This window comes from Delphinapterus leucas, chromosome 4 (genome assembly GCF_059928025.1).
Source record: "Delphinapterus leucas isolate spDelLeu-1000000601 "Yukka" chromosome 4, BTC_Dleu_Yukka2, whole genome shotgun sequence".
NCBI classification, from domain to species: domain Eukaryota; kingdom Metazoa; phylum Chordata; class Mammalia; order Artiodactyla; family Monodontidae; genus Delphinapterus; species Delphinapterus leucas.
Genome location: NC_143132.1, coordinates 98728117 through 98741377, shown reverse-complemented (window position 1 = coordinate 98741377; position 13261 = coordinate 98728117). Strand labels below are relative to the sequence as shown.

The 13261-nt window shown below is 37.7% G+C and overlaps 1 protein-coding gene across 1 annotated transcript in view; it reads right to left on the bottom strand.

The window, feature by feature from the left end:
• Positions 1-4886: 4886 nt before the first annotated feature.
• The window catches only part of ZBBX (zinc finger B-box domain containing), a 104520-nt gene continuing 96145 nt past the window's right edge, over positions 4887-13261 (bottom strand). Inside the window, exons 18-19 of the mRNA XM_022573043.2 lie at positions 7730-7868; positions 4887-5964 (exon numbers count right to left, since the gene is read on the bottom strand). Coding sequence (XP_022428751.2) covers positions 5838-5964; positions 7730-7868 — 266 coding nt within the window. The 3' untranslated portion in view covers positions 4887-5837. The remainder of the gene's footprint in view (positions 5965-7729; positions 7869-13261) is intronic.

The window sequence follows — 13261 nt, the reverse complement described above, 5'->3', positions numbered from 1 at the left end:
ATTCTCTAACAGAGAGGCCAGTTGCCCCAGTATCCACTCTCCCCATCTTCCCTAGCAACACAGCCCCAGTTTTATCTTGAGCAGCAATGTGACCACTTAAGCAGCTACAGTTCCAAGCTCCCTTGCGTCTAGACATGGCTAAGTTCTGGCCAATAAGATGTAAGCAGAAGTGTTGTGTGAGATTTCCAGAAAGGCTGGTTTCAAGCAAACTGCCTCAGCGAGGAGGTGCCTGTCTTTCTCTCCCCACTGCCGCCTCTCTCGGTGCCTCAAACTCAGATTGTGATGGCCAAAGATCTACAACCTTCTCCTATGACGAGAGGACCTTGAGGATGGAAACAACGTAGTGAGATGTACTGCCCGAGGAGCTCTTGAGTGCCTAATCCCACACTTGACATACAAGGGGAACACACTCCATGTTATTCCACTGCTCTTTGATGTTACCTATAATATAAAATTAAACCAAATCCTAATTGATTCAGTAGTCTAACTTACAAGATATTCTTCCAAGGCTAGAGCATAGGAGGTCAGAGGAGAAAGTAGATGTGATGATTGCTTTTGAAGAATAAAATGTGCATCTGCTTATCTCATGCCTCCACTTGCAGCTCTCTTCTTTTAAGTACAGAAGCTGTTTAAGAACTCTGCAATCGTTTGAATAAACAACAAAACGTTATCCTATAAAAGTATTACATTTACCTAAATAATGTGAAATTATATCCAAACTCACCTTAAAACATCTCTTTCATACTTAACTAATTTTGAATATATAAGGTTTAGTTAATTGTAAATAGGGATGAAATACATTTCCCCTCTTAGAAATCTTTCCAAGCATTTGTATGTAGAATAATGTGTATTTGTTTTCTAGAAAACAGTTCACATATAGCTTCCTTCTGGGAGAAATAAGGGCATATAGAGAGCACTTTCACACCGATGTTTCCATAACTGTTATTGTATAGTATATGTATCTGAAAAAAAAAAACCCACAAGATAATCCCATCAATCAATTAATTCTTTTCATTTTAAACATAACTGTCACCTCGTGGAGAATATTAAGAAGATTCTCTCCTTTTTCTTAATATGAAAGACATTTGCATTAAAAGAAGAGGATCTTTATTTCCTTAGAGTTCATCTATGCCTGCTGGTTATTCCCCAGCTAAAGCCATAATCCTGTTTGCAACATCATAATCATTTACCCAGCAAACAATCAGGGTGTCACTAACAAAGAATTATGACTTTAGGTAGGGGATAAACTACAGGCACAGATGAACTCTGAGGAAATAAAGATTGTTTTCATGCAAATGTGGCTAGTAATAAATAACAGGGATGAAAATTATGATGAAACAGAATACTCTATAAAAACAGATTTGGGGAGGTATAAATAGTATGTTTTTTAAATTTCTCCTTTCTGGAAGTATGATGCACAGGGTGTTTATAAAGTACCAGTGCAATTATAATACTCAAAAACTCTGAATTTGCATGATAGAAGAAATCTATAAACACAGGGAAATAACGTTTCAGAAAGATTTTTAACAAAATTAGATATTTCGATTTTAACAAAAACACCAGCTTTATACAATATTCAATCTAATTGCCCAACTCACTGAATGCATTCTTCACTTTTGATAGTGAGTGATTTTTATGGATCATTTATGTCAACTTGGTTCTAAATTCACTAATCCATCCTCTAATTTGTCTGTATATTCCATGATTGTAGGGTAAACTCATGAGAAATGATAATAAGCATGGTAGAGCCCTTTACAGTTCCCAAAGGGATTCTGCACTCATTACTGCACTTTATGCTCACACCATCTATTTTTTTTTTTATCTGTGCCACGCGGCATGTGGAAGCCTAGTTTTCCGACCGGGGATCGAACCTGTGCCCCGTGCAATGGAAGCACGGAGTCTTAACCACTGGACTGCCAGGGAAGTCCCCACACCATCTTTTGAGCTAAGTCAAGACAGTCTTTTTCTCCAATTCATGAAGAAACACGTTCAAATAAGTAATCTGCTGTCTAGTAAACAGTGTAACCTGATAACCTGTGTTTCTCACACTACATATATCATGCTGCCTCCCCTCAGGAAAAGTTAGGGACTGAGATAGCTTATCAGTTGGATCCTGCACATTCATTCATTCATTCATTCGTTACTAATGACCACCCAATCTCAGCCAGGCACATGATAGGGGCTAAGCTAATAGAGTGGTGAACAAAACAGATATAATCCATGTTCTATAGAACTGTATCATCTAGTTGAGAGACATACATCAAAAAAACCCCACACAAATAAATTAATAATTATAAGTGCTACAAGGAAAAAGTAGGATGCTGTGAGAAAGAATAAAAGGAACAAGGGGAATTAATTTAGATAGACGTTAGAGAGTCTCTTGAGAAGGTACATTCTGAGACCTTGGAGATGAGAAATTGCATGTGCCCAAAACCAAGATGAGCTAATCATTGCTCAAGATCTTTCCAACAACTGAATCATAGGGACAAAGAGAACTGGTTTTTCTGAATCAAGGCATTATTTAAAATATTTAAGCACATTATTTCAGAGATGGAGCCATTGTGTAACATTCATGTGTTTAAGAAAAATTTTGTGTACCTCACATATAAAACACAGAATTAGGTGGTCTTAAGGGTGGGGTGTGCCACTGGCCTGTGTTGTGTGACACACTCAGAGTGCACCAGATGTGAATGACTTCAATGAATATCAAACAACATATTAAAACTATCAAATATAATTTAATTTCAATTTGTTTCTATCATGTGTATGGCCAGAGTTATAAAATTACAGAATTTCCTATGGCTATTACACCAGAGGCAAATCTGCATATAAATTGCTAAATCCTAACATGCATGTAAAATCATATGATCAGTTGTCCAATAGTTGCTAGAAGCACACTATACTAACTCTAGAATTAGGAATATGGTTGTGATTCTTCTAGAATGTCTGTCACTCTCTCAATTCCACAGTCAGAACTAGGTGCATGCCTTTCACAGTGATTTTTAAGCTTGATCTCCCAGATGAGAGAGCACATTGAAGCTGCTTCGGGCAAAGACCCTAATCTTATTTAGTTTTTATTTCCTCATTAGACTAATGGCAAATGAATTAAGGAACTTTTCTAAATGTCTGGTTATGGGAAGCAAATAAAGGCAGAAGGGGGTCTGCTCTGCCCCAGAGGACCCTCATGTTTAATTTCAATGTCATATTAAAAGTCAAATGAAAAGTCATTGGTACACTCCTTATTTCAAATTCTGGCCAGAAATGTACTGACGACAACCAATTACCAGCTTAATTTTTATTTCAAAATTCTTATATTGTAAAAGGTAATGGCATCTTATAAAATCTCCTTCTGAGCTAGTTTATAAAAAACTCAAGCTATGGCCAAATACACAGAAGGAATAGTAGTGGTTCTACTTTCCTAATGAGAATAAGACAACATCTCCTGTCATTTTGTCTGAGAAAAAACATTGGAGTTTTATAAATTGCACCCAGAGGAACAATTTTCTTTTCCATCAAAAGGGGAAAGGAAGATGTCTTAGAACAAAGGAGGAGAGGGGAAGCCAAGAAACTTTAAACCTGAGCAGACATGTTAAAAAGAAAAACTATCTTTTCCTTTCTGAACAGATGAAGAGGAAATCTCCATTTAAACTTAGATACTAAAATTCAGAAAGCTAGCAGCCTCAGGATAAGATGCCAGAAGGGCTTTTGACACAAATGACAAAGATTCAAGGGTGACTCACTGCTGTCTCTCTATGGGATTGCAGTAGAAGTACTAAGAGAACAGTAACAATTACAGAGGAGTCACGCTCTTAATTTTAAGATATTTCTTCTGAAAAATTTTAGTCTGATACTATGATTGGCTTCCCTGATTACTTATTGTTCACTTTTGTTAATCACTTTTAATAAATGGCATTTTTATGCTAAAAGACATAGAAAGGGCCATAGGTTCTCTTCACCATCATTTTCTATCCTGTCAGTAGATGATGTTTGTGAATGCCGGTACAATTTTTTGATGCTGTGAAAAAAGTATCCAAGATCAATTTACACTAAACAAACATCAGTCTTGTGTAAGAGGTTTCTACCCAGAATCTCAGAATTTAGAATCTTGGAGTACTACTCAGAAGGGTTTGAACCCCGAGATATGACTATGCTGTGGTGATAGCATAACCAACCTGTAGGGATGTTCTTCTGATAGGTCAACAGACTCCTTAAGGGGAAAGTGTCCTAAAGTGTCACAAAGGGACATCCATAAAACTATCCTCCCATGTCGTCTTCTGCTCTTTTTTAAGCCCTTGCATTATAAAATTACGTAAAACCTTGAACACCTACCAACTCCAAGATCCACTACCACTCAAGACTAGCAAAACACTTCCAAATGTGTTATTTTCTTTGGCTACCACAACAGTCCTTCAAACTGACTATGTTTGAATTAGTCAGGGTTCTCCAGAGAAACAGAACCAATTGTGATGGCTAGCAAATTCAAAATCTATAGGGCAGGCTGGCAGGCTGGAGGCCAGGGAAGAGCTGATGTCGCAGCTTGAACCTGAAATCAGTCTGAAGGCAGAATTCTCTCTTCCTTAGAGGATTTCAGTCTTCTTTCTCTTAAGACTTTCAAACGATTGGGTGAGACCCACACACACTATGGATGGTAACCTGCTTTACTCAAAATCTATTGATTTAAATGTTAATCTCATCTAAAAAATACCTTCACAGAAACATCTAAAATAAAATGTGACCAAATATCTGAGTACCTTAGCCTGGCCAAGTTGACACAAAAAATTAACCTTCACACTGACCCTCCCCAAATAAGATACTTAGGGAATCTTTTCTGTGTTTTACTAGAACAGAGAATGGCAAGTATTATGTCCACTTTATTTTAGGGCCCCTTTTTCTCTGCCGACAGAAACTTTTGATGTTACCAGAACTTCTATAAATGTCAAGAACACCAATACAAAAAAAAAAAAAAAAGCTGTAATCACCAAAGTAAAAAATGGATTCCAGGCTCAATTAATGATACTACCAAGTATAACTTGGCTATCAAATGTACATTGATGACATAATTATTTAAAATGTAATTTAACAATTAGTGTTACTTTAAAGATAATCATTTACTAATTTATATAATATTATACATCAAATGTACTTCAATAAAAATAATTAATTTTAAAAAGATAATCATGTATCATCTTATGATAAGTTCTTAGAGACATAGTTATAACTTACTTTTTATCAATTTCCTTTTTTTAATTTAATTTTATTTATTTTTTTATACAGCAGGTTATTAGTTATCTATTTTATACATATTAGTGTATATATGTCAACCCCAATCTCCCAATTCATCACACCACCGCCACCCCCCGCCACTTACTTTTTAAATTTCACTAAATTTTACTAATATGATCTGCGATATAGATTAGTATTTGACATACAATATACCATTTGGAAGAAAAAGCCCTTAAACTTGTAATTTCACTAACTTTTATTAGTCTGCAAACCTTGAAGTATCAGAGACAATCATCAAAGTCTCCAGGGCTTCCCTGGTGGCACAGTGGTTGAGAGTCCGCCTGCCGATGCAGGGGACATGGGTTCGTGCCCCGGTCCGGGAAAATCCTACATGCCGCGGAGCGGCTGGGCCCATGAGCCATGGCCACTGAGCCTGCGCGTCCGAAGCCTCTGCTCCGCAACGGGAGAGGCCACTACAGTGAGAAGCCGCGTACGGCAAAAAAAAAAAAAAAAAAAAAATCTCCAGCACCTGGACACGTAATCACTTGATTACTTTTTTCAGTTGTTCGCTTTATTCTGGGTGCAAAATGGAAAAAGTAATGAACAAATGATCATTAGGTACTCTTTGACCACGGGAGTGTAATGACATGTTGCTCGTCAAGAAAATCTTCTTCCTCCTCATCCGTACTGCTTTCAGAAACTGTCAGCAAGGACTGGATTTCAGTATCTTTTTCAGAAGAGCTGGAAATACATGAAAAGATCAATACACAATATACAGAACCAGGTTTCAACTCTTCATTTATCTTCTGATCAATACTATACACGCTGAAGTCATCGGAGGCAGGCAGACGTGAGGGGGCTGTCTTAGACTGAGGCCATAATTTTCGATGTGCCCAATACACCAAGCCTCCTTGTGGTGAGAGATCCCCATCATTCTCCCTCTCCCAAGAAATAAAGCCACAGTGGAACCAAGGAGAGAAGATTTTATGGTCTCTTGTTGTGTCGTTCATTGATGATTCAGAAGGTACTTCACAAACTTACAGAGCCTCTGGGTCATCATTAAGAACATTCATCATTACATTGGCTCTTTAACAGAATCCCAGTGAATAGACTGCCAGATAAATCACCTCTTTTGGGCACGGTAAATTAGGACTATGTGGATAGCCAGTCAAGATATGCCAAAGCCAAAATTCAGAACAGCAATTATATACTTATTTTATTTTATGGTGGAAAGGAACTTGTGGAAACTCTAGTGTGTTGCTATCTGAAATTTGGGGAAAGACATAGAATGGGGGAACAGAGAGGAGCCTGCATAGTTCAGATATTTTGGTCCAAGTTATCTAGAATTTCAGCCAATGTATGCTACTAAATAATATATAATAGTTCACCCTGTGACAGATAGAACTCTTCTTTGGATTTTATGCCCAACACAGTTTAAACCAGCATTTCCTAAACTCTTGTTGGTGGACCAGTTCATATCTAACTGTGATTAAAAAAAAAAAAAAAAGTTTTCACTGGTCTGAGAAAAGAAGGACAAGGTAATAACTTTTTCATGAAATTTTTAATTTTAAAGAACTGTGCTTTATTCTATTAGTATATTCTCTTTATATTTAGTACTAAATGTCTTTCCTTTTATGAAACGGTGGTGAGAGCATGAAGTTGGTTTAGTTACTTTGTTCTTAATGACTTTTTTAGGGAAAAAATAGCAACTTTACATTGATCCCTTAAAAAAACATATTCGTGGTGTTAGAAATGCAAAAATCCTCGGACCACAGCTAAATGATTTCCTCCTTCAGAAAGACAAAGTAATGGACTCTTGATTCCCTTTTACTGCAATATTAGACTTCAACCAATCAAAGGAATTTACAATTCAAGGGATTTTTATTTTACATTTATCTCAGTCTTTTTAGAAGAATCCCTCTTCCTTTTTCAGGGAATTCCAGTATGTCAAAAGAAGCCTGATATGATAGACTACTTTTCTGAAGATTTATTAGTATAACCCATGTTCCTTATAAACAGATCACCATCTCTAAATAAATGTTCTTATGTAAGGAAACAACGAAGTTATACAGATTAAAATATGCTATCATTAATGATCTAGGCTTGATTTCAAGGAGACATCTCAATATTCCATTCTATACATTGAGTAAGAGGCTATTAAGGCAAAGTGTTGAAATTCAGTAAGTTAATGAATGCAAGCAAGGCAACTGTTTTTCAATATAAGAAGAAATGCTGAAGGATTATTAAATTCCAAATGTTTTTTCATTTTCCTGACACACATTGTGCAGCAGAGAATTATCTCTTCACGTTAAAGTAAGAACTTCATAAGCCTTTCACTAAATCCTGATAATAGGTCAGCAAAGGACCTAAACATTTTACAAAGAATGGACATATAAAGTACACACATGAGGACAATCTTTCTTTTTGTAGTAAAGATAACTAGGTGGGGCTTGTCAAAAATTTTATTATGCACTGTCTGTACATATAAGCTGCAGATTTAACCTACCTCTGTTCCTCAACTCCACATGGGTCCCTCGCACGTGAGCTCTTACGGAAATTCTGGGTAGTCTGACTTGTATTCAGCGAATGGTTGTTGAAGGCTGGTAACTCTTCTGAGGTTAGGCTGTAAAGTTTTTCTGAAGGATCTGAAATATTTTATTTCATGCATTGTCAACACATAAATTCAAGAAACAAATGTACAGCATATGGTGCTGGAAGTTTACTCAAAGTAAACTACAAGCAGTACAAAGATGGTCAGTACAGATTTTCAATCACCTCAATTTTTCAGTGTTGGTGGGGTGGGCTGAATGTGAGGTATGTTTGATCTGCGATTCCAAATGAGGGCATGGGTATCGTCACGTTAATCACACTGACTTATTTTTAGCAAATTTTCCAATTTTTTCAGCTTTTTTGAGATACAATTGACATGTAACATTGTGTAAGTTTAAGGTATACAACAATGTGTTGATGAGAGACACATATATTGTAAAATGATTACCACCATAGTGTTAGCTTATACCTCCATCATTCCACATAACTCCCATTTCTTTTTTGTGGTGAGAACATTTAAGATCTTTTCTCCTAGCAACTTTCACGTATACAATACAGTATTACCAACTATAATCACTATGCTGTACATTGGATCCCCGGAAGTTATTCATCTTATAACTTATTCATCTTATAAGTTTATACTGTTTGACTAACATCTCCCCATTTCTCCCGCTCTCCTCTCCTGGTAACCACCACTTTTCTCTGTTTCTATGATTTTGGCTTTTTCTGGGTCCACATAGAAGTGATATTTGTATAGTTTTGGATAGTGTAGTAGAGACAGTATTTGCCTTCCTCTATCTGACTTACTTTACCCAGCCACATTGATTTTTTAGTATACGAATTTTGATTTTTTGACATTTTAAGTGTCAAATGCCCTGAAAATTCCCAAAATTCCAAAGAAAATCAAGTGAGCCTCTTTAAAGTTACAATACTGGGTAACTCCTAAACTTGCCTGAATGTTAAATACTTTATTATATCTTTTTATCTTCTAAGAATTAAAAGGTTTGCCCACACACAGTCTGAGGCAATGGTTAGTCTTGGAAAAGCTACCCTTTCTTTTTAGACTTCCTTGCTTTGTTTGGGTAGGTAATAGCCATGTGTATGTGAAAGGGGTGAAGCCTTAAATCTTCTTCATTTTCATGAATCTGGCCAGTGATTCAGCCTGAGTAAGGACAAATAGTACAAGCTAAATAAGCAAACATATACTTATACGAACTACCAAAAAGTCAAGTATAGAAATAAATACAATTGCTATGTTAGGTCATAATGCCCTCGTTTTGTCATTGATAAAGTTGTAAGAGCCATCTAACTTATACATGAGGTTATGTTATGGAGACTTTTAAAACTGTTAAAACTACTGGCTGCTGTTCCTCCCTTCACTCTTACGAAAGCGCCAAGATCAGAAGGACCAAACACCAAACTACGAGTATTATACACTTGACAAAAGATACTTTTGTGGTGGGGGGCTGGTTAGAAATAACTTGAAGTTTTTTGTGTTTTTGTTGTTGTTGTTGTTGTACGCGGGCCTCTCACTGTTGTGGCCTCTCCCGTGGCGGAGCACAGGCTCCGGACGCGCAGGCTCAGCGGCCATGGCTCACGGGCCCAGCCGCTCCGCGGCATGTGGGATCTTCCCAGACCGGGGCACGAACCCGTGTCCTCTGCATCGGCAGGCGGACTCTCAACCACTGTGCCACCAGGGAAGCCCCACAAAAACCCTTAAACCACAAATCAGAATGAGTTTAAAACAAATGAATCATTTTTAACTATTGAAAAGATGAATGCTTTACTGTGTATTATTACTGATACTTTCTCGTAATGCATATCTTCTGATATTTCCAAATTCTTCAGGCTATAACAATATCCCAAAACTGAAAAAGTGCCTTGGTAAGTAAATTATACTGGTATGTTGAGTTCATTAAGGGAGTGACTATAGTGTTATTTACAAAGATATTTGTGGAGGGAGTAAAAATACGGCCTGAACTATAGCTAACTATAATCCTCAAAGTGTCCAGAAAAAAACATAGTTCTAGAATAGAAACAGCTTTTATATGTTTTTGACTAAAAACTGGACTTGTCAAGTGCACCATACCTTACTGTATGTCAAAAGCGCCACCCATTGGTTTCTTATATAATTTAACAGTATTTTCAGGACAGACTATGTGCTGGGCACTTAAATGTTAAAATGCATGTGTGTGTGCATGTGTGTGTGTGGATGTGTGTGTGTGGAGAGAGAAAATATTTATAAATATAATATCTAATATATACCTGTACTCAAATTCAATCATTGAACAATTTTATGATGGGGCCTATTATCATACTCATCTTTCATACATGGAAACTGACGCAGCGTGAGTTTAAGAAAGTAATTTGCCCAATGTCAAGAAGGTAGGAATTGGTGGTTCTAAGTTTCAGAGCTGGACCCCTGGCCCCAGAGCCTGATTCTCAACCACCCTGCCTTGCTGCCCCTTGTCTCCTGATTCAGCAGGAAGCTGTATCTGCAACCTGCATACACGTGCGCGCAAACACACACACACACACGTGCACGTGCGCGCGCACATCCCTAGCCCCCTGCTGGCCCCACCTCCTTTTGAAATGGCTCTACTGTCAGCTTCAGCAATCAGAGTCAAAGGAGAAACTACTCAATGTATTACAGTTATTTTCTGTCTTTTCTTCTCCAGGCTCCTTGGCTCTTTTCCTAGAGCTTAGAGGAAGTGGATGTATCTATCCTAGAGCTAACAGAAAACAAGTCAGAAGGTTTGCTGCTCACAAAAAGGCAGGTTTCACAGGGGTGCGAACTCATATATATTTGCTTAAGAGTCCAATTGTGTAGCTGTGTCTGTGTGACACCAGGCCTCATGAAGTTTTTCCAGAATGCACCACGGGTAGTGACGTGTAGGTGGAATTTTTCTGCCCAGTGATGCTGAACAGAACACAAAAGCCTGTGCTGGATCAGTGAATTTTCTAGAGTAAGGCCTGATTGCACCATAGCATCTGTCCCCTCACTGACTGTTGGGACGATTCAGCTGATGTGCTGTCCTCTTCCTTCCTCAGCTCCAGGTGAGTGTCTCCAAAGCTGTGCACTCATCCAAGGCCAATCTTCCCAGATAGAAAGAGAGCTGTTCCTGGGTAGAGTGTGTATAAGTGATTGCATTCTGCTCCTGAACTATCAGAAAGCCCTGGCGGTTCACAGGCTACATAGTGGGTGCTTCCTTTTATATATGAAAAGTTATGTATTCTAGTGAAAATATTGGTGTTGGAGTACGAGGAAATGAGTGACACGGAGAAAAAGTGAAGCATGTAAGGACAAACCTGACAGAGGAAATGGAAAAGCTGAGAGGTTAGAAACAAAGAAAGACTACTGTTTTTAAAATATTTCATTTGTAAATAATGGAACTTATCAAAATAAAAAACCTTTCACCTTCTGATTTAAAACTGTATGATTATCCTTTTGATCCAGTTCAGACCTGACATGCTTCATTTTAGAACTGGCTTTTAATGTGAGAATCACCTCCAAGGATATTTCCATTTGATTTTTAGTAATGTGGAGTCAGGCAAATGAATGACAGGTAAAGATGGATCACAATCTCTCCTCCCCCAACCCCTAATGAAATGAATGGAAAAAGCAGAAAAATAAAAAATAAAATAAAATCATAAAAAGAACCAAAGGAAGAGGTACAAGTTCACATAATAAACTTTGACAAGGGACAACCAAAGGAATAAACAGAAGATTCATTCAGGTATAGCTGGAGGCTACTGCTGTCCACCCCCTCCCCTCCCCACCCAGTAAGTACACAAACTAGTAACAGGAAAAGGAGAGTCATCTAAGGTGCTGACAAGTCTCACTAATACCACACGGATTTAGAGAAAAGTGGGTGAAGGGGAAGTAAGGAGAAAACATTATAAATATTTTTAAGCCCTAAAACATCCACCAGAAGATCTCAGCAGAGGCAAGAAAATTGCAAACTTGCAGGTGTCCCCCCAGGGACAGGACACACTTGAAATCAGGTCCAGTAAAGTTTGGTTTTTAATAAAATCCAGAAAAAAAGACAAAAGAGCCCAGATCCTCCAACAAAAGAGGTTAAACTCCCCAGTCCTTCATGTATCCTTCCTGTGCCTTTGAGCCAGCAGGATACAGAAAAGAGTGCAACAGCCAACCCCCAAATAGTAGCTCCAAAGAGAAGATTAACACATCTCAGTACAGGTGGAGAGAGTTTCAGGGAGAATGCAGTCTCACTATATCAGAAAAGACAGAAGATATGAGCAAAGCCACCCACAATGCATGTGAGCAAGTAAGATACATGGAACTGACAGCAACTAGTTATGCAAACAAACTGGAATCCAAGAATCCATAGCACACAAAGAATGATTCAATGAAAGACCAATCTGGTAGATAACAGATCAAGACCATAACAAAATTCCCCCATAAGTCCTTGGGCTACAGAAGAAATAATGAAAATGACATTTTTAAAAAGAATAAAACTAATATCAAAGATCAAACAACAACATGTCAGAAAAAAACAAGCTATAATGAACATCATAGAGACAATTTAAAAAAATTAGATATGCACTGTGGATTAGAGAATTATAGGGTATCATTGTTAGATTTCCTGATTTTGATCATTGTACCATGGTTATATAAGAAAATGTTGTTGTTCGTGGAAAATACACTGAAGTATTTTTTAGAAAAGGGTCATGATGTTTATAACTTCTTCTCAAATGGTTCAGAAAAAGTGTGTTTGTGTGTGTGTGTGTGTGTGTACATATACGCAAATGAGGTAAAAGACAAACAGGTGGTGAACTGGGTAAAGTGTATATGGCAGTTCCTTGTACTATTCTTGTGTTCTTAGAAATTATCTGTAAATCTGAAATTGTATCAAAGTAAAAATTACCCAAAAGAGTCAAAGCAATACCTGTAAAGGGCTAATTTATTAAGTCAATCAATAAAGAATGGACTAAAATCAGCTGAAAATTGAAATTCTGACATATAAGATGTCAGTAAATGCAAAGGAAGATAAAAACAGGTTAAAACAGTTGAAGAAAATGTAAGAAGATCCAACATAAACAAAACAGGTCTCAGCAGGAGAAAGCCAAATGGAACAGAAAAGCAACTCAAATATACAACAGCAGACAATTTCTCTGAAAATAAGGAGGAACTTAAGCGCTTTAAGAATGGTAAATTACTGGGCTTCCCTGGTGGCGCAGTGGTTGAGAGTCCGCCTGCCGATGCAGGGCACACGGGTTTGTGCCCCGGTCCGGGAAGATCCCACATGCCGCGGAGCGGCTGGGCCCGTGAACCATGGCCACTGAGCCTGCGCGTCCGGAGCCTGTGCTCCGCAATGGGAGAGGCCACAACAGTGAGAGGTCCATATACCGCAAAAAAAAAAAAAAAAAAAAAAAAAAGAATACTGAATTACTGACACTGAAACATAATCCTAGTCCAGTAACTGAATTTCAAAGATTAAGAAATTCTTCTAACATCCAGTCAGGA